General features: G+C 40.4%; 1 protein-coding gene and 1 long non-coding RNA gene across 24 annotated transcripts in view; one reads left to right on the top strand and one right to left on the bottom strand.

Annotated features, from left to right (window-relative positions):
• The window catches only part of LOC123603787 (RAD52 motif-containing protein 1-like), a 62502-nt gene that overhangs the window by 20932 nt on the left and 19258 nt on the right, over positions 1 to 22312 (bottom strand). For 3 of the 21 annotated variants that reach the window (XM_045489029.1, XM_045489027.1, XM_045489028.1), the window contains 4 exons: positions 20151 to 20222; positions 14591 to 14662; positions 10411 to 10482; positions 9563 to 9643 (listed from right to left, as the gene is read on the bottom strand). The exons of 10 other annotated variants lie outside the window; for them this stretch is intronic. In XM_045489029.1, the coding sequence (XP_045344985.1) occupies positions 9563 to 9643; positions 10411 to 10482; positions 14591 to 14662; positions 20151 to 20222 (297 nt within the window). Of the gene's footprint in view, positions 1 to 9562; positions 9644 to 10410; positions 10483 to 14590; positions 14663 to 20150; positions 20223 to 22312 lie in introns of those variants that run through there. 8 more of the 21 variants (XR_006715040.1, XR_006715035.1, XM_045489044.1 and 5 more) reach the window with 5 other exon arrangements.
• On the top strand, positions 7722 to 20529 carry LOC123603794. Of its 3 annotated transcripts, none has more exons than XR_006715046.1 (4): positions 7722 to 7766; positions 8504 to 8648; positions 9565 to 9619; positions 20351 to 20529. It is a non-coding gene; the product is annotated as an uncharacterized LOC123603794 (long non-coding RNA). The 3 variants fall into 3 exon arrangements; XR_006715045.1 differs by lacking the exon at positions 20351 to 20529 and adding an exon at positions 14168 to 14580; XR_006715044.1 differs by lacking the exon at positions 20351 to 20529 and having other exon boundaries at positions 9565 to 9653.

Genomic DNA, 22312 nt, shown 5'->3' with positions numbered 1-22312 from the left:
GGTTGACTCTGCTCAAGAATCATCACTGTACTTTTGCAAAATTCTAAGGATAATCATCACAACCAATACTATTGGGCTATAGGGCATCTGTGATCAGCATTTCACATTTAAACCTCACAATAACCTTATGTGATAGATACATCATTACCCCATTTTACAAGTGAGGAAACTGAAGTACAGAGAGGTTGTATAATTTGTCCCAGTTTGTCAAGCCAGTCAAGAAGCAGAGATGGAATCTGAACTCAGTTCTGACTCCAAAGCCTGTATTTAACTTGTATGAAACAAAAGGGGGTTTAAAATAGCCGTTACCTTAAACTTAACTTTGAGAGCATTAAATATAGAAACACTTTGCTGAACTTCATCTCTCCATCTGGGAGAGCTTCTCTAAGAATTACATTTTCTATTTTTATTCCATTCCTCTAATCATCTCCCATGATTAAGTATTTAATTAGCCTATGATCATTGAGACTTTAGAGATTTCATTTTTTATTTTTTTATTCTATTTTTTGAGAGAGAGAGTACAAGAGTATGAGTGAAGGAGAGGGAGAGGAAGAGAGAGAGAGAGAGAGAGAGAGAGAGAGAGAGAGAGAGAGAGAGAATCCCAAGCAGGCTCCATGCCCAGTGCAGAGCCTGACATGGGGCTTGATCCCATGACCACAAGATCATGACCTGAGCCGAAATCAAGAGTCAGGCAGTTAACTGAGCCACCCAGGTGCCCTGAGACTTTAGACATTTTAAAGCCCTGTTACAGGTGAATCAGTGAAAATGAGAAAGGAAGGACGTCTGAAAATTCATCCTTCCATAAAAGCAACAACAACAACAACAACAACAACAAAAACTAGCAAAAATGGTCAAAATCAACTTTCTCAGAACTTTGGAAATTTTAACCAATGGGCTTGCAGCAACCCGGAGAGCCTTTATTAAAGAAACAATTACCAATTTCTATAAGAACAGTGAGCTCTGTTGTTTTAACTTGTCCTCAACCTCTGCTCTCCATCCTGATGATAGCCTTAAAAATTGCCCACATCCCAGGGGAACAAAATGGAGCTGAAGTTCCTTAAAGCCTCATTCCCAAAGAACAAACTGTCATTGTTTTACCTGTCTAGTGGGGTCCCTAAATAACTTCACTTGAAAGCCTTGCCCTTGACCTCACTGAGAACTGCACAGTGCTAAAATAGCCTCTTCCCAAGGGGCATTTTTTGAAAACAATTATAGATAAATGTTTTAATCTGGCAGCTCTGTGAGGCAATTGATCACAAGATAAAAAATAGCCTAAACAAAAAGCCTAAAAGGAAAAAGCTGAGAAATGAGATGTCCATAGGGACTTTGAAATGCTCCAACATCTTCCTGGGTAACTAGAAGACCACAAGACATTCCTGGGAATGTAGAAAAAAAAAACCTTAGCACTAATAAATGAGTTCAGCAAGGTTACAGGACACAAGATCGATATGTAAAAATTAGCTTTATTTCTATACATCAGCAATGACTATTCCAAAAATGAAATTAAGAAAACAATTCCATGTATAACAGTACTCAAAAGAATAAAATACTTAGGAAAACATTTAACCAAAGAAGTGCAAGAATCACACTAAAAACCACAAAACGTTGTTGAAAGAAATTAAAGAAGATTGAAATAAATGTAAAGATATGCCATGTTCACGGATCAGAAGAAAATACTGTTAAAATGGCACTATACCCCAAATTGAACTGTGGTTTCAGTCTAATCCCTATCAAAACCCCAACTGACTTCTTTCCAAAAATTGGCAAGCTAATTCTAAAATCTGTATGTCAATTCAAGGGACCGAGAATAGCCAAAATGATCTTTAAAAAAAAAAAAAAAAAAAAAGTTTATCTGTTCATTTTGAGAGACAGCGAGCATACACACCCGTGCAGAAGAGCAAATATGAGCGAGTGTGAGTGGGGAAAAGTGTGAGCAGGGGAGGGGCAGAGGGAGAAGGAGAGGGAGCATCCCAAGCAGGCTCCATGCTGTCAGTGCAGATTGCAACACGGGGTTCCATCTCACAAACCATGAGGTCATGGCCTGAGCTGAAATCAAGAGCCGGCCACTTAACCAACTGAGCTACCCAGGTGCTCCAAAACGATTTTGACAAAGAACAACAAAATGGGAAGACTCACACGCCCTGGTTTCAAAACCTACTTCAAAACTACAGTAATCACGGTGTGGTACTGGCCTAAGAACAGACATGTAAGCTGATGGAACAGAACTGACAGTCCAGGAATAAATCCTCACATTTATGGCCCACTGATTTTCAACAAGGGTGCCAACACCATTCCATGTGGGAAGACTAGTGTTTTCAAATGATGCTGGGACAACCGTATATCCCCATACAAAATAATGTAGTTGGATTCCTACACTTCACACCATATATAAATATTAACTCAAAATGAGTCAAAGACCTAAATGGAAGAGCTCAAGCTATAAAACTCTCAGGAGAGAAATCTTTATGACCTTGGATTTAGGCAACAGTTTCTTAGACATGACACAAAAAGCACAACAAACCAAAGGAAAAATAGATAAACTGGACTTTATTTAAAAATAAAAAAACAACCCAAAACTATCATATGTCTGATACAAGTCTAGTATCCAGAATATCCAGAATATATAAAGAACTCTTAAAACTCAGTAAAAAGACAAATAATCAAATGTTTAAATGGGGAAAGGATTTGAAGAGACATTTCGCCAAAGAAAATACATGAATGGCCAATAAGCACATGAAAAGATGCTCAATGTCTTAGGTCATTAGGGAAATATAAATCAAAGCTACCATGAGATACTACTCTACACTCACTAAGATGGCTATGATCGAACAGAGAGACAATGATAAGTGGTAGCAAGATTTGGGGAAACCAGAATCTTCATACATTGGTGGGAATGTAAAATGGTGTAGTCACTGTGGAAAACAGTTTGGCAGTTCCTCAAAAGGGTTAAGTATAGAGTTACTACATGACCCAGCAATTCCACTCTTAGGTATGTACCCAAGAGAATTAAAAACATATGACCACACAAAAACTTGTACATGAATACTCATAGCAGCATTATTCATAATAGCCAAAAAGTCAAAATAATCCAAATGTCCAATAACTCATGAATGGATGAACAAAATGTGATTGGAGCACCTGGGTGGCTCAGTCGGTTAAGCATCTGACTTTGGCTCAGGTCGTCATCTCACAGTTCATGAGTTCGAGCTCTACATCAGGCTCTGTGGTTTTGGATCCTCTGTCCCCCCCTCTCTCTGCCCCTTCCCCGCTTGTGTGTGCACTCTCTTTCAAAAATAAATAAACACTAAAAAAAAGAATGAAGTACTGAAACATGCTACAACCGGATAAATCTTGAAGCCAACAAGCTATGTGAAAGAAACTAGACACACATTTCTATGAAATGTCCAGAACAGGCAAATCCATAGGGGCAGAAGGTAAATTAGTTGTTGCCAGGGGCCTGGGAGGAGGGGAGAATGGGGAGTAAAGGCTGATGGGTATGGTATTTCTTCTGAGGGGGGTGATGACAATGTTCTGGAATTAGCAGTGATTATTGTCTATCAAAGTATACCATTGGACTATATACTTTATAATGTTGCATATTCTATTATGCGGACTATATCTCAATTTGAAAAAAAAAAAAAAAAGAACCATGTTGTGATAAATAGAGAACCAGTTGCCAGAAGATCAAACATGTTAGTAGGTGGAGAAAAGGGGAGCGAAGATTCAAACTCTTCCACAACGGAGGTCAGAGGGAGAGTTAGCGGTGCGGCTGGGAGCCATGCATTTTTGTTCTTGCCTTGGAAACTCCCCTATTCTTCCTATTCCAGCCCATTCTTCTACGTTTTTTCAGGCCCATTAACATGTCGGGTTTGTGTAACACTAGTTAATATCCAGTCAGACAATGTTATGAAGAGAAAGAACGTGAGTGTCCCATGTCTGGTTAAACACAGTTCCTCAACCTTGAGGCTCTGAATGTCCTTTGGCTTTGAAAAAATAAAAATGGCATTAATACCTACAAGCTTACTGGTGGGCTCTGTGCAAGTAAGCTCTTCCACGTGTGTGTCTTCCCCTGCCCGCTGCTTCCCCTCCCCCCCACGCGCCCACCCCCGGCTCCCTATTAAGAAAGACTATGAAGAATTATGCAGCCAAAACAATTTAGTAGTTTGTTATCCTTCCCCCCAACTATCTCAGTGCTCTACCCCCACTGCCCCCCCTCTTTCCTGGTAACTCACCCATGGCCTTATACCCATGGGCTCAGTGCTTCCTCTTACCCAGGCAGCCCTCCTGCTGAGATGAATGCCCTGTGTTTACCTGTAGTGAAAACAAAATACAGGCCACTCCAAATTATCCTATTTCCTCCTGTCTTTAGTGCCGCCTTTTCTTCATGGAGCTATTGTGCCTGAGCCAAGGGGAGAATGAGAACTGACCCGACAGGTTACATCTGCTGGACCGACAGCAATTGTTTTTCCACAGACTGCGATAACGAACGAACGGTGGACATTGCACTAGAGATCATCTCCATTTCCGTTCAATTCCCTCATTTTACAGATAAAAGGTGTGCTGACTCAGTCTATTGGCTTTTGGATACTCGTGGGCTTATCTTTATGGGAGTAAAACATAACAACAGTTATCCTCAAAGACTGTCTCATAATCAAAGTTGAAGAAATACTGTTCTAGATATTTCTTTGTTTTTTAAAAAACTGTATCTTATTTGAAGAGGAAAACTCAAGTATTTTTGCAAAAGCTTTCTGTTGCAGAGCAACGGGACAGACTAAAGGTAGCTCACAAAATAAGGGAACATTTCTTACGTGTTATTTTTTTTTCTCCAAATTCTTCTACAGAGGTCCAGACAGATGGGCTACGTTTCCTTTCAATTAACTGAGGAGACAGAGAAGACTTGAGGACTGAAGCTTGTCACCACTGTCCTGAATGCACTGAAATCCTAACAGCTTTAGCTGAAAAAATGTCCAAAGCAGGCAGTGAAAATAAATTTCAAATAGGACAAACTCCAAACTCTCTTCTGGAATCCCCAGGCATGGAGGGAAAACTGGCTCCTTGGAGGAAAGCAGTTGAAGAAATAAGTAGAGTGATCTAGACCCTATTCCAGTATGTTTGAAGTACTTGGGGATAGAATAACCCCTTTCCTTTATTCATCTGCATAGGTCCACGAGCTATGAGAACATGACTCCCCATGTGAAGCTCCTCGATACAAGACATCTAACGGCATCACGTAAATCCTTTCTCAGGGGTTGGGCGGGGGGAGGGGCGAAGCCTAAAGAATCTGAAATGGTGAGCCTAGGTTTTAATTAAAGTTCTGAGAATAGCCTTGAAGAGGAGTTTCTGGCAGTGAGGACCAGCCCAAGAAGCAAGGGCCCTGGAATCAGGCAGACCTACGTCTGAATTCTGGCTGTCGCTTCCTGGTGAAGGGACTTAAGTAACGAATGTCTCCGAGTCTTTTCAGCGGCATTTACCTCATAAGGCAACTTGAGGATTAAAGGAAAGAGCATGTGCAAAGCACCTAGCATAAGGCTGGGCACAGAGTGGGTGCCTAGCAGTGACGATGTGATATTTGCACCAGGCGGTGAGCAGGAAGCCTGGGGATGCCCATAGGTGGCATGGCCAGGAGCTCCAGAAGCATAGGGAAAAGGAGCTTCCTGCTCGAAAGGTCCTATTCCAGTGAGAAGCTGACTCCAAGGGACGACGCCCAAAAGGCCAGTTGTCATTCAGGTCCTACCTAGTGCCAGGGAATGCAGAATTGTATTACTCTCGAAGCTTCTGAAGTGGTTCTGTCACTTATTGACAGTGTGAACCTAGGCAAGTCACCCGATGTCTCTGAGTTTCAACTTCCTCATCCCCAAAATGAGGATAATACTACCTGTGTCACAAGAGTTGCTGGAAAAACGAAAATGAAGTGCCGTGTGAGGGGCCACGTCCGGAGCATTTCCCACGTGCCAGGCTCTATTCTAAGAGTTTAAGACACATTGTCTTACTTGCAGCACAAGCGAAAGGTCTTAGCATAGTGCCGGAGCGCAGTAAATCCCTAATAGAGGTAGGTATTAAAGAAATGATATGGGGCGGAGGAGCAACTACCATGCTTCCCAGAGAAAGAAGATGCCTTGGTATATACGTGGGAAGAATCAGATGCAGCTGGGAGAAGAAAAGTAATAGTTGGGTATGACTATCGCAAAGCTTTTGAACTACCACACACGGAAAATAATAAAAGTTACCCTAAATCACCCCAAAAGGACAGCCCTGAGTTGTTATCTTCATCCTTAACGTTTATGCCTTTCTGAATCTGAGAAGAAGCTGCCAGGATTTCCAGTACATACCAAAAAGCGATGACAATATCCTGAAGTGTGTAAACTTTTGTGGGCACACAGCTGTCTAAAAGGAAGCAGATGCCGGTTGACTGGGGGAGCGTTAGGGCGTCTCTGTGACTGCGGCTCGAGTTTGCCTTCAGAGGGTGGCCATACCTACCTCAATGATATTCTCAACAATAATTCAAAAGGGGTAAGGCTTAGATTTTCCTTATTCTCCCTGAGAGCTTATGTTCTTGGCACAATACTGATGCACCACAGACGAGCCAGCATGTGAATGTGCTCTATCCCGATAAGGTACAGCCTTTCTACATCGTAGAGTCCTTCAGCTTCTAAAATCATGGAGCTCGTACTGTTAGAACCAATGAAGTGAATTTTTTAAAAGAAGCCACCAGTCTGGACCTGTGTAGGTGAATGAAGGAGAAGCACTTTAAAGTCAGGAAAAAAAAAAGGATACTTAACATTTAGGATTATCAACCACTGTTGGTTTTCCATAAGATATTTCATTCCTGATTTCATCTGAAAGAAATAGGATTATTACTACCATTCAAAAAGTGGTACCTTATTAACAAACTCTTGGCATGGCTTTGAGGTGGATTTCAGATTCAAAATAGACTTTACCACACCGCTAACGTGTTCACTCAGTGTTTATCAATAACTTAAGAGGCTTCATTCAAAAAACTTACTGAGATATAATTACCTGAAACCCAGGGGTGAATCAAGGCCTTGTAGGGTCTGAACCTCATCTACTTTGGGAAATCCTGCCTCATCAAAACATGCAAAATTATGCGTACAGGAATTGCGAGGGTCCCTCCCAAGACTTTGGAAGGGGCCTATGTAAGTGAGGAGACCTGAAGTTTAAGCTTCAGTCAGTTCAAGATAAATCCACCTCAGCTGGGGCCCAAAAGGTTTACAAACTTATTTAATGCTGGAGAAAATATTGTTTCAACTTATAAACACCCCGGTAATAAGTCACATAGGTAATAATGTGACTGAATTCACGGGATGGCATCTCCCCTGCGCATGCTCTCTTTCTCTCAGAATAAATAAATAAACGTTAAAAATAAAAAAGAAAAGGAAATTTTGGCCCCAAACAAGGAGCCCAACCTCCAATACACACTTACTGTACTGTGATACTTTTTTGGAAGTTAACTGTGAATTCGTTTTAGTAGTACAGCTCTACTCAAACCACATTGAAAGGGCGGGCCTATGCCGGCGGCCTCCATCTTGTTCTGTGTCCTTCACCTTGACGACACCTCCTCCCCTTGAGTAACCCCCCCCCCCCCCCCCACTCAACTGCCTAACAGGACTCTTCCCCAGGACCCTTCCCCAGCCAATCAGCTGAGGCCACAGCCATTACCTCACCAACTGCCACTAGGCCCCAGTAAAACCTTTGTCCTTTTGAAACTCGCTCTCTCTCCCCGGTATCTCACCACTGCGTCAGTGAAGGTAGGGGATTGAGCTCGAGCTAGCTCGAATAAAGGCTCTTTTGCTTTTGTATCGGACTCGGCTCCCTGGCGGTATTTGGGGATCACGAATTCTGGGCATAACACACATGACATGAGTATTAATTTATTCTCAATACCAGCTAGCTCTGGTTCTTTAATTACCTTTTTCTGTCATGTAAGATTGATGAGGGAGCATGGGGCAAGTTGAGGGCAAAATACAAGTTAGCACATGCCCCCGCCCCAGGTGGGATATGTGTGATTCTGGCTGCTCGAGGACAAAGGAAAGGAAAGAAAACAAATGGTTAACTGATAGAGATCTCAGTGGGGCAAGACAGGAGTTTCCATCAGTTTACAAATATCTTAGTAAATTACAAGAAAAAGGCCATCTTTTTCTCCTTCCAGTATGAAAGATTCTTGGGGACAGTCCCTGTATACTCTTTGTACCCCCAGTACTTAGTACATTGTCGACATAGAGTGCGCGTGGCACTGATTGTTTTTCAATGAATTCATTCATTGTTATCAACGGACTCCACCCTATTTTGTCCTGAATTGCCTACATAACTATGAAATACAGATTCTTAGAAGAGACTCTTGGTGTTATAAGATGCTTAGTAGAGGTGGTGAGTTTTAAGACATTATATTGACACCACTAAAACCTCTTGGTGGAGAAACTCAATGAGCCCGTTCTCTGGCATGCTGGCAAAACAAAAAACTGACCCTCAGTATTCTTTCCCCAAGTTAGGCATCAGCAAATTAATGAGAGGACAGAGGAGGCCCCTGCTCTTGGGCACCCGCAGGAACTTACTCCAGCTCCAGACACACCGTAAACACTTTCATCTAACGGAAGATAAGCTGTGAAATCGGATTTCTGAACCACAAGACAGTAAGACAGTCTTTTCCAGCGTCTGCTTTAGAGGAGGGTCTTCAACCTTGGGTCTAAAAATCCCCCTCAGGGGGCGCCTGGGTGGCCCAGTCAGTTGGGCGTCCGACTTCAGCCAGGTCACGATCTCGCGGTCTGTGAGTTCGAGCCCCGCGTCAGGCTCTGGGCTGATGGCTCAGAGCCTGGAGCCTGTTTCCGATTCTGTGTCTCCCTCTCTCTCTGCCCCTCCCCCGTTCATGCTCTGTCTCTCTCTGTCCCAAAAATAAATAAAAGTTGAAAAAAAAAAAAATCCCCCTCAGGCCACTGAACATGCCCAGTATGATTTGGTTTTTTACAGAGAAATCACAGAATGTTCCGGCTGAAAGGGAATAACACACTTCTTAATTGAAGAGTGGTCAGGAAAGAAAGCACATGGAGAGCAGTGCCCTGTGGCAGGTATTCAGGAGTTCTTTCTGCTTTCCTGATGGCTGAGGAAGCACCCACACCTTTTGCTGCCTGGAGGACTCTGTGCTAAACTTAGTTCTTTGAAGTTCTCTTTTGCATAGGAAACTTGCACATGAGCCGGAATCAAAGTTAAATTCAAAAGTGGATTTCAAGGACCATGCACACCTTGGGGAAGCATCACTGTCACGAATTCCCATGATAATACTGACTTGGCTGTTACTTGCTTGGGGCTTTCATTGCCCACACAAAGCTGGGTACGAGGGAGGGCAGAGAGTGCCATTTAGGAGTTAAGACAAGTCTCTTGGCCTCTTTGTACCTTAGTTTCCTCATTTGAAAAAAAAATGGATTTTAAGACCTACTTTCCAGAATTCATACTGGGTTTATTAACACACACCTAACCAATCACTGTATGATATTTTTACATGTAGTTTTTTTTTTTTTTTTTACATGTATTCATTTTCTATTTCACTTACAGCTTGTGTAAAAACTGCATTCCATGCCAGGCCTGAAATGTTCCAAAGCTCAGTTCGGTGAGTAAATTGCAACCAAGATTTCTACACACACCAAAAAACAAACAAACAAACAAACAAACAAAAAAAAACAAAAAAAAAAAAAACAAGACACAAACGAAGAAGAAAAAAAGATATTCTTTCAGAATATTTATCCTTTGGCAGTGATTCTAATTTATAGATAATGAAACATAACCACAATACTCTCTCCATACACTAAAGAAATCTCACTATGAAAGATACTTGCCTTTTTAAAAAAATATTTGCATGAAAGATTTATACTTTCATGTTTATACATGTGGTGCATTAGATACAAATCAGTAAATGCTCAATAAATACTTGTGTTAAGTAAGTATTTTTTTCTAGACAAGTAAGTTTATTTCTCTAGAAAAATGTTTCACAACTTTAGCACTGTTGAGATTTATGGTTGGATAATCTTTGTTATGGGGGGGGGGGTGCTGCCCTGTGTACACCTGTACACACACCTGTAGGGTGTGACAGCAGCCCTGGCCTCCACCCACTAGATGCCAGGAGCACATCTACAGTCTGACAATCAAAAATGTCTCTAGACACTACCAAGTGTCACCTGGATGCAAAATCACCCTGGCAGAGAACTGCTGCTCTAGAACGATTCACTCTGATCTCTATAATAACTCTCACACCAAACTTTGCCACAGACAAAAAAGATTTGCTACATAATTTTAGTAGCTTTCGACTAATAAAGTTTCATTCATTCAAAATGAATAACAAAGAGGTTTACAATTAAGTTTAATAAAAATTCCAAATACAATGAAATTATATTTGTAACTTACATAAACTGCAAAAAAGGTAGTGATTCAAATGTACGTCTTTCAATAGATTGTATTTTATTGCAGGATAAATCTCTAGGAAAAGGAAAAGGAAAATATTGCCTCAATTAGCTCTAAGATATCTAATTAGTAGGATGATAGTATTGAATAAGTAGCTTTTGGCTAAACTCTGAGTATTAGGAATTGTTATTTGAACCTTCCAGAGCCCCTAACCCTGTCCTCACCTTTCTTAAGAGTCTCACCTTTGTGATCTTCATACATAAAACATACAACTATAGATCTTGATAGATCTTGGAAGTAATCTTTCCTGAGAGCAGAAGAATTGATTAAATGACTTTTTGTGGCCTCATCAATTTCTAAATTATGAGCTCAAAGTTGTGATCTCCACATATAATTTCTAATATTAAAAGGGATATTCTCACATTAGCACACCTTCCTGGTTTAGTTCTATTTCTCGACACCAAGTCAATACCAGAAGAGATAAAAGATACCTTTTCATTTAACTTGAAAAGAAATTACTCCTCTAATCAATACCTAACTTTGAACAAACTCAGAATTATATTATCATATTAATAGAAATTTATTTTTGGCTGTACATTGCCTAAACGGTCTATGAATTTATCAACTGCTTCAGTTGCAAGTGGGGCCAACAAAAAAACAACATGGTACTGGATTTTTATTTGGAAACAGCCATTCTTGATTATAGTTGACCCTCTTATTTCCGTTGATTTCAGCTGAGCCCCTCACTTTCCACCTACATGGGTACCACCGTCTTCTGACTGGCATTTTCATCTCTGGTCTCTCCCATTCTAATCTATACTGCACACAGTCACCAGATTAATTCTCCAGGAGTGGTTCTCAAATATCAGAGTCACTTGGGAACTTACTCAAGATGCAAATTCTCAGCTCTTCTCTGGACTGAGTGAATCAGGAACTGTGGAGGTGGAACCTGTGTTCTGACAAGTCCTCCAAGTGACCCTGGTGCAGTCTAAAGTTTGTCCTAGAGCACTGCTGTGATAACACGGTAGCTTGGCATATTATCCAAGGCCTTCAAAATCCTAAATCTGGCTCTAGTTTCCTACTCTACAGATACCAAAGAAATTTCTCCTGCACTTTGCCTTTCGCTCACTTTATTTTGCAAGCATATTCTTCCCAAGATGTCTATCTGATGATACGTCATAGCCATTCAAGGTTCTGTTCAAACAGCATTTCTCTAGTAACTTCCCTGATCCAACTTGAAGTCTTCCCCCCTCTTCTATGTTCCAAAAACAACTTATACTTCTCATTGCCCAAATCCATTTCTTCCCCTCCCCCTCTCCTCCTCCTCCTCCTTCTCCTTCTTCGAATTTTTTAAAGTAGACTCCACGCCCAACCTGGGGCTTGAACTCACGACCCTGAGATCAAGAGTCGCATGCTCTACTGACTCGGCCGGTCGGGTGCCCCAATTTCTTCTTAATATAGTTATTCTGGCATTCCATTTCCTCTGGGCATAAACTCCATGAAGGTATGGACTAGTCTTGCTCATCTGCGTCGTCTACTGTGTTTAAAACTGATGCATGTACAAAGAACAAACTCAAATATTTATAAAATAAATTAACAGCTGGGTAGTGAGTAGAAGGAGCAAAATGACTGAAAAGAAATGTGGTTTTATGACTTTGTGGCTCCCTCTTCTGCACTTTGTCAGTGCTTCATCATCCATTTAGTGCTTATGCGTTATGGTTTAAGCTTCTGTTTATTTTCCCTGTGGAATCATGAGTTCCTACAAGGGTGGGAAGCCTGTCTTAACCATCTGCGTGCCTATGGTACTGGGCATAGGGCCTGTCACATTCTTTTTTAGGTTTTGATTCACATTTTTTTTGAATGAATGAATGAGAACACTTCACCTAACATGAAATAATTGGCTTACAAAGTACCTCAGAGTAGAAATAATGAAAGGCCCAATCCGTTGCGCAGTTTGTCTCTTTTGTTTTTCTCCAAACTGTGTTTGTAACGTTTGGAGCCCAGATGGCAGAGGTAGCCAAGAAGACCAATACAAAGTGGTTGTCCCCTAAGACTTGGAAGGTTTGATAATTTGAAGGACTATTTTTAGTGTCATATGAGATTCTTTTTACTCACTACCCTTAAGCCTTCCACATTTGCAAGAAGAATCTATTTTCTAAAGCACATCATTAATAAGGATTAATGAGGGGCGCCTGGATGGCTTAGTCGATTGAGCATCTGACTTCGTTCGGTTCAGGTCATGATCTCACTGCTCATGAATTCGAGCCCCGCATCGGGTTCTGGGCCAACAGCTCAGAGACTGAAGCCCGCTTCGGATTCTGTGTCTCCCTCTCTCTCTGTGCCTACCCTGCTCATACTCTGTCTCTCTCTCTCTCTCTCTCTCTCTCTCTCTCTCTCAAAAATAAATAAACATTGGGGCGCCTGGGTGGCGCAGTCGGTTAAGCGTCCGACTTCAGCCAGGTCACGGTCTCGCGGTCCGTGAGTTCGAGCCCCGCGTCGGGCTCTGGGCTGATGGCTCAGAGCCTGGAGCCTGTTTCCGATTCTGTGTCTCCTTCTCTCTCTGCCCCTCCCCCGTTCATGCTCTGTCTCTCTCTCTCTGTCCCAAAAATAAATAAACGTTGAAATAAAAAATTTTTTTTTAAAAATAAAAAAATAAATAAATAAACATTAAAAAAATTTTAAAAAAATGATTAATGAAATACACAGCTTTGGATGGCATGGGCAAAGAATAAACACTGAACCTCCATAGCAAAGAACATTAGTATCTCTGTATGTCTAATGTACAGAGATATATGCAAACATTTCTTCCTTGACAATGAGGCTGGAGAGATGTTTATTCTGTAATTAGCGAAGTTAGAGGCATTTCTGATGTTTGTTTAGTGTAAACATTTCTAACTATACCACTTAACCATCATTATATTTTTAAAGATTTCATTTTTTTTAAGTAATCTCTATACCTAACATGGGGCTCTAACCTACAACCTCGAGATCAAGAGTTGCAGACTCTAATGACTGAGACAGCCACGTGCCCCTTAGCCATCATTTTTTTAATGTTTATTTATTTTTGAGAGAGACAGAGACAGAGCATGAGTGGGGGAGGGGCAGAGAGAGAGGGAGACAGAATCTGAAACAGGCTCCGGGCTCTGAGCTGTCAGCACAGAGCCCGACACGGGGCTCGAACCCACAAACTGTGAGATCACGACCTGAGTCAAAGTCAGACGCCCAACCAACTGAGCCACCCAGGAGCCCCAACCCCTTAACCATCATTTTAAACATCTATTTTTATGGTGGCATAAGAATTTCCACACCGATCACAGGAATCTACTCCTGAAGCCAAGAGCACACTGTATGTTAGCTAACTTAACAATAAATTACATAAAAAATAATAATAATAAAATAAACTAATAAAATTTCCCACACTGAAATCCTTAATCTGTTCTCTTGATAATTTAATATGTACTTGGTAATACTGCTTACATAATTCACCTGCTTAGTTAAATATTTAATATTTAAATATTTAATTTAGATTAAATTATTTAAAAATTCTGGGTTAATGGCATTCAAATTAATGTAAGTGTTCTATATTTTTTTGTCTTGTAGGTGACAATTTGAGGTTAACTTCAATTCCTCTCATTTTACTAAGCCAACTTTTTCAAACCTTTTCTGTAAAGGCCAGACAGTAAATATTTTAGGCTTTGCAGGCCATGTACGGTCTCTGTCACATATTCTCTGTTTCTTTCTCTTCTTTTCTCTTTTACAGCCCTTTAAGAACATGAAAATCATTCTGAACTCATAGGTTGTATCAAGACAGACCATACACAGGATTTGATCCATGGGCCATAAATAATAAATATAAATAAAGGCAGATGGTATATGGACACTTACATAACAAGGTTCATATGGGTGTCCATAATTGCTCAGACCTCATTACCCCTTTTCCTCTACAACTGAAGGGCTTTTTCCTATATCTTGTCTATAAAATTAAAAAGTTGAAAATGCATAGGAGGTATTTAATGCTAGAGATGGGCTGGGTCCCCACAGACTTACAGAGTTATAGAATTTAATAGAATTATAGAATTCTACAGTTAGAAGAAATTTTTGCAATTATCTAATTTGAACCCTGTATTTTTTAATAAATAATATAACTAAAAACTCATAATAAATGATGAACTGATTAACTTACAAATACTGGAGGGATAGCAGGCCTTCAAATGTGTCTTTATGTAATTCGGTCAGATAATTTTCACTGAGAATTCTGCAAAATGAAAAGGGCATTTCTGGGTCAAAATGCAAAATAACTACAACTATTTGCTACACAGGACCGCTAGATGTGAGAGAAACCTGGGTAATGGTGCCACCAAATACACTAATTCTTATTTAATGTAGGGATGGCGATCTCTGTTGTTTGATTCAAATCTTTTCTTCTCACATACTCCTTTGTCTCTCTCTCTCTCTCTCTCTCTCTTTCTCTCTCTCTCTCTCTCACACACACACACACACACACACACACACACACACACACACCCCTATCCACTCTTCACACCAAAATGTACATTTAATGCCTACTCTCTGGATCACAAAATCTCTGTTAGAACCCAGCCCTGAGTGGCAAAAACATGGACAGAACTGCCACCTCCTCCTCTCTTTTCCCAAATTTTATTGTGGAAGCCCTATTTATAACTATATCAGTGCTACAAGTGAAGCCATCTAATTTTTTTCCCCAACTAAAAAATATCTGTGAGAACTAAAAATGTGCATAAAGTGCACATAACATAAATGCTCAGTTTAATAAGTATAGAGTAAATACCCGTGTAACACTATTTGTTCATTCTACTGTTGGTGGATACTAGATTTTTCTAATTTTTAGTTATTATAAACAGTGCTGCTTTGAACATTTTTCTGTTTATATCCTAGTACACATTTGCCTAAGTTTCTCCAGGATTTAACAGGGGTACAAAATTGTCTTCCTAAGAGGTTGTGCTATTTCAAGCTGGCAGATTGAAACATGCCAAGTCTCTACCAAACTCCAAACTCCACCAAAGTCCCTAAGAATAATTAGAAAAGATACGATTAGAAAATCCACAACCTTAGCTCAAAGCCAAGGGAGTAGCTCTACAAACACTCCCCACCAGAAATGCCTTGGAGCCACCTACAGGGTGATTAGCTGGGATACTGCAGTAGGACCAAGGACAGCACATCAACCCCACATCCTTCCTCCTTGGATCTGGCAGCAAAGGGTGTTTTCTTCCAGGCAGGAGCCATTGGTGTTAGAAGGGGGCAGGGTCCCAGAACCCTGGAGGAAAGGTATACACTCTGACTAGCCATTAGAAGTCACCTCCCACCTCTTCTTTAACTCTCAGGGGGACCTGTCACCAATAACAAGCCCCGTGGTTCATGTCACCTCTTCCTTAGGACCAGAAAACAGAAGCAAGTCAAATCTCAACTACAAAGATAAACTGCACTCAGGAATGACCAAATGGAGTGAGAAAGCCAATTCTATTCAGGACAGAAAATAAAAAACAAATATAACAGCTTATAGTCAATGACACAGTTAACAGAGAAAACACAAAAGGATTTGAGAATACCAACATTAATGGGGCACCTGCATGGCTCAGTCGGTTAAGCATCCGACTTCGGCTCAGGTTGCAGTCCATGGGTTCAAGCCCTGCACTGGGCTCTGTGCTGAAGCTCAGAGCCTGGAGCCTGCTTCAGATTCTGTGTCTCCCTCTCTCTCTGCCCCTCCCCAACTTGCACTCTGTCTCTGTCTCTGTCTCTCTCTCTCTCTCTCTCTCTCTCTCAAAAATAAACAGTATAAAAAATTTAGAATAGCATCGTTAATATATCCTCAGACAGAGGTAAACAGTACATCTAATAAAAAGAACCAACTCAAGATTATATGAATGAAAAGTATTATCATTAGTAAAAAACTCAATCTATGAGCAGCAGAAATGGTTGTTGAATAAATTAGAAAACTTGAGAGATCTGGCCACTGATTTCTTACCAATACTTGAAATTATATGTATTTATTATATTTACGTATTTGTTTTTATATTATATATTTGTAAACCCCTTGACAAGTGGGATATTTGGTCAGTTTTGTTCTTGAGCTTATATCCCTGGCATGTAAAACAGTTCCTGGGACATAGGAGATGCTCCATAAATATTTGTTGAATGAATTCAGAAAGTGACAGGTATCAATTTGCAAATATACTACTTTTAATTAAAACAAATCATTCATTTATCATCATTTATGAGAATAAGTACAACTTCACAGGAAAACAAATGTCTTTCTCCACCTCCACCCCAATTTGTGACTCAATCTTTTGAGACAAGAACCTTTTGAGAATTTCATAAAAGCTATGGAATGGACTCTTTCCCTAGAAAACTGCACTTTCTTGAATACGTGCAAAGGTGTGCATGCGATTTCAATTTGCAGACCATCCCTTTAGGGCTCAGGTCCGTGAATAGAATGGACTGAATTTGTGGGTGCCAAAGTTGGATGGAAAATGAAATCACATCTCTATTTTCACAAACCTCTAACTAGAATTAGCATTTCCTTCCATTATGAATGTAGGCAACAAACCACAGATTAGTATAGTTAATTTGGTCCCCAGCAGAAATCAGATATTTTCATATCACATATTTGGCGTGGATATCTCAAAATATCATTTATTCTCATCAGTACTTTGAAGTTATAATAGTTAGTAGGCCTACCATTATATTTTGTTATTTAATATTCTAACAGAAGCAGATTTATTGCTATATCACTAATCTTTTTAAAAAATTTTTGAAAACTCTATTTCCACATAATTTCCTTTTCCTATATATTTTAACTTATTATACATTTGAAAACATTATCCCAAGAACATAAGCTTCTGCAGATCATCAACAGATATATAGAAGGGTGCCTGGGTGGCTCAGTCTGTTAAGTGTCCGACTTCAGCTCAGGTCATGATCTCATGGTTCATGGGTTCGAGCCCCACATTGGGCTCTCTGCTGACAGATCAGAGCCTGGAGCCTGCTTCCAATTCTGTGTCTCCCTCTCTTTCTGCCCCTCCCCTGTTCATGCTCTGTCTCTCAGCAATAAATAAATGTTAAAAAAAAATTTTTTTTTAAATTGATATATAGAAAAAAAGGTTAAAAATCCTGCCCCAGGGGACTATTGACCCATAGTTAAAAACTTGTCTTACAAGGCATAACCCTCAAGCTGAATTAGAAATCATCAAATCTTGGGGCACCTGGGTGGCTCAGTTGGTTAAGTGTCTGACTTCGGCTCAAGTCATGATTTCACAGTTTGTGGGGTCGAGCCCCACATCAGGCTCTGTGCTGACAGCTCGGAGCCTAGAGCCTACTTTGGACTCTGTGTCTCCCTCTCTCTCTGCCCCTTCCCTGCTCACTCTCTCTCTCTCTCTCAAAAATAAATAAACATTAAAAAATTTTTTAAGAATCATCAAATCTTACCAGATTCATGTTCTAGTATATAAACTACCAAATACATGCTTTTCAAAAAATATTTTTTTAATTTCAGTTTATTTTTTTAATAGGTAATATATATTTGCATGGCTCAGAATTTCAAAGGTATATAATACACAATTCAAAGTTTTTCTCCTACCCCTGTCCCTCAGCCTACCCACTCTCTCCACTCTCTCTTGTTTCTTGTGCCAAATTACTTTCATTTTTCTTTTTTTTTTTTTTTTTTTTTTATTTTTGGGACAGAGAGAGACAGAGCATGAACGGGGGAGGGGCAGAGAGAGAGGGAGACACAGAATCGGAAACAGGCTCCAGGCTCTGAGCCATCAGCCCAGAGCCCGACGCGGGGCTCGAACTCACGGACCGCGAGATCGTGACCTGGCTGAAGTCGGACGCTCAACCGACTGCGCCACCCAGGCGCCCCTACTTTCATTTTTCTTACAAGTTTGGGAAATAAGATCTCCAAGTTAGATACTATCATGAGAAAATATAAACTATATATAGTATTTAAGAAATTCATAAAATTCATAAGAAAACAACTACCTTGTTCCACCATTTGTCCCTTACCAGTAAGGTTATCAGACGAAGGGGCAGGGGGAATCTACTTTAGGGGGATCATAATCCCTACATTTAGATTACTATGACTGTTATGTCTTTTATTATTAATTCAGAAGTCATTTATGACTTATCTACCCAAGTTGAACTAATGATATGACACACAATCTGTCATGAAAAATGCCAGTCAATTACTTTGAGTATAATATTGTTTCCAAAATTACTTGTGTCTACACTGATTTTTTCTAGAAATCAATTTAAAAAAAAAAGATAACAAAAAAATAGGCAAAGGACAGAAAATTCAGACAAGAAACACAAATGCCCAGGAAACATACAGAGATATTTAAATGTATAAGTAATCAGAAAAATTCAAATTCAGAAGGGACCCATTTTATTCACCCACCAGATCAGCCAAGAAATGGAGAATATCCAAGAGTGGGAGGGTAGGAGGAAATGAATGCTGTCATGGTGTATGGATTGGTGTGTAAATTGGCACAACTTTTTTGAGGGCAATTAAAATTGTATATATCGACATCGTCTTCATCCCAACAATTCCATTTCCAGGGATCTATTCTACAGAAATACCCACCCACGTACACAAAGATGCATGTGTGAGGTGGTCCATGCAGCAATGCATGTCATAAGAAAACTGGACACAGCCTAAACATCCATCAAGAGGGGAATTATGAAATCGTAATACACTCATACTATGGAATATTATGCAGCAGCTTGCATGGATGGGGTAACCCTCTATGTACTGGAAGAAAAAAAGTCTAAGACATACCACAAAGCAAAAGAATCGAGTTGTAGGATGTTACAATTTATGTAAAAAAAAGATAAGAAAATCACACAACAAACCTATTTTGCTGTAAATATGTATGTAGGCAAATGCATGGAAAAAGGTCTGGAAGGATATATACTAAATCCAGAGTAGTGGCTATCCCAGCAGTGGGGGGATTAGAACATAAGGCAGGTGTTCACTATATCTGTTATTTCATCAAAAAAAATTTTTTTAACGTTTATTTATTTTTGAGACAGAGAGAGAGAGAGGGAATGAATGAGCAGGAGAGGGGCAGAGAGAGAGGGAGACAGAATCCAAAGCAGGCTCCAGGCTCTGAGCTGTCAACACAGAGCCCAACGTGGGGCTTGAACCCACGAACTGTTGATATGACCTGAGCCGAAGTTGGACACTTAACCGAATAAGCCCCCCAGGCCCCCCTGTTATTTCATTTTTATATATTGAGACGATAATCATGTATTCCTTGTATAATGGAAAATAAGTTGAAATTGATTCTAATTTTAAAGGGAACCTGCCAAATTTAATTTTTAAAATAAACACAGATGGGGCGCCTGGGTGGCTCAGTCAGTTAAGCGGCCGACTTCAGCTCAGGTCATGATCTCACGGTCCGTGAGTTCGAGCCCTGCGTCGGGCTCTGTGCTGACAGCTCAGAGCCTGAAGCCTGTTTCAGATTCTGTGTCTCCCTCTCTCTGACCCTCCCCCGTTCATGCTCTGTCTCTCTCTGTTTCAAAAATAAATAAACGTTAAAAAAAAAATTAACACAGAATTGCAATCGGTAGAGGTTGAGTTGGGATATGGAAGGGGAAACACCTTTCCTCAGAGCTACTGACTTCAAAGTTCTGGACCAAGAAGGACCTTAGAATGCAGTTAGTTGTTTTGTTTTGTTTTTTGTATTCGTATTTGGAGAGAATATACTCACAGTTTCTCAGCCCAATGGTATCCCTTCCATACATTTTCATCAATGTAAGAAATAGAGTTTCCTTGGAAATTTCTGTGAAGAAACACAGTTCAGATCCTTGAATAGGTAGGAAAGGAATGAACGGAATAAATAAAAGAATCACTGGCAACCTTGTGGGGAATATTCCAATGCAGTAAATGCCAACTTTCTAATTTCCGCAGCTATCAGCATCCCAGATGGTGCAATTAATAAAGAGCTAGCGTGGGGCCACTGGCACAAACAAGGCAGCTCCTTAGAACATGAACTTCCTATTTGTTCCATTCCTTGGGTAGATAACGCCTGTTAATTACTCTGGAGGTAAGTATTTTTTTTCCCCAAATCACTTATGTGTCTAAAATGGTTCCTTCCGGGGCGCCTGGGTGGCGCAGTCGGTTAAGCGTCCGACTTCAGCCAGGTCACGATCTCGCGGTCCGTGAGTTCGAGCCCCGCGTCAGGCTTTGGGCTGATGGCTCAGAGCCTGGAGCCTGTTTCCGATTCTGTGTCTCCCTCTCTCTCTGCCCCTCCCCCGTTCATGCTCTGTCTCTCTCTGTCCCAAAAATAAATAAACGTTGAAAAATAAAATAAAATAAAATAAAATAAAATAAAATAGTTCCTTCCACAAATCAATGAGAAAATAATAATTCAACGAAAAAAATGGTAAAAAATTTACCATTATCAGCAAACAAATGTAAAGAAGCCCTCTACTGAAACCTCTCTAGGTGTTAGAAGGATAAGGGAAGTTAGAAATTAGAATAACTAACATGGAAAGATTTCTTAGACATATTGCATAGGGAAAAGCAACAAATCACTGGGCAAGGAATTAAAAAGTATCCCCTCATTAGGAAATTAGGAAAAAATGCAAAGGAAAGAGATGGGAAGGAAGGACACACACCAAAAAGGTGACAGGAGTTATCTTATGAGTGGTAGGGAGGGTGGGGTGGGATTTTCACGTTTTATCCTCTATACCTGTGACAGTAAAAACAAAAAAAAGTATCCATGATAATTCATGTATCCATGAATTACACATGTTTAAAAGAAGCTATTAAATGCCTGAGGTTCAGTTTCAACCGCTAACTCTGCATATGACTTTGAATCTTTACCTTTAGTTTTGTCCTCTTCCCTCAGCAACAGCTTACCTGGTCAGTTTATATACACATTTTTTTCAGGGGAGTCAGGAATAAATTCAAAACAGATACCCATCTGCCCATGTGCCTGGTGGACATTTCCAGTCAACCTGAAGCCTTCTGGTTGCTCTATGTTCCCTGGTAAAAGATGCCTCAACTTCCATCATTCTCCTTATCTGGGACAGAAGTTTCAGAGTAATATCTGAGTTTTCTCTTTCCCATGCACACCCCACCCGCGACTGTCATCAGTTAGTCTATCTTGTCACTTCCTCCTTTGCAGTGCTCTCAAGGCTTTTCTTTCTACTCTTTTCAGCCACTCTGATTCGGCCCCTTGTTACTTGACTCCCAGGTTTTGTTAGAACATTCTATCTGGTCTTGCTGGATCAAGCTCTCCTCTCCAGATCACCCTACATGGGGAACTGAAAATAATCCTCTTGTTTCAATGGTCTGTATCTCATGCTTGAAAACTTTCAGTGGCTCTCTATAACTCAGAATGTAACGTTCAAACCTCTCTAGCTGATAGTCAAGGTTTCTCGTAATTGGATCTTTAACTGCTAAACCTAATTCTTAATTCCTGATCATTCCTGCAGCCGTGCCTTTGCCTAGACTTATACCCATTTTTTCTCTATTTAACACATCAGAGCCACTCTTTAAGTCTCAGCTAAAGTGTTAGCTTATCCATGCAGCTCTCCCTGACCTCCATACTCCACTGATTACAGAGTCTGCTGAATTCCAATACCCATGGTACCTCTTTTAGTACTTAATTACATGCCACCTCCCTTTTTAGGACCATTTCCTTTCTTCGCACCTGTCATTTCATGTTCTGAAGACGATTTCATCCTAGTGTGGCGCCCATAGTACTTACTCTTGGGTTGGGCCCAAACTGAGTACTGTATGTGGAAGGCCGAGAGTCAAAGATGAGGTCTGGGGAATCAAAATAATAACAGCTAACACTCATATTTTGCCAGGCACTGATCCAAGTGCTTCATATGTATTACCTCATCTAGATCTCACAGTAAT

This window comes from Leopardus geoffroyi, chromosome E1 (assembly GCF_018350155.1).
Source record: "Leopardus geoffroyi isolate Oge1 chromosome E1, O.geoffroyi_Oge1_pat1.0, whole genome shotgun sequence".
Taxonomy (NCBI): domain Eukaryota; kingdom Metazoa; phylum Chordata; class Mammalia; order Carnivora; family Felidae; genus Leopardus; species Leopardus geoffroyi.
Note: the sequence above shows the minus strand (reverse complement) of the source record. Positions and strands in the feature narration are given on the sequence as shown.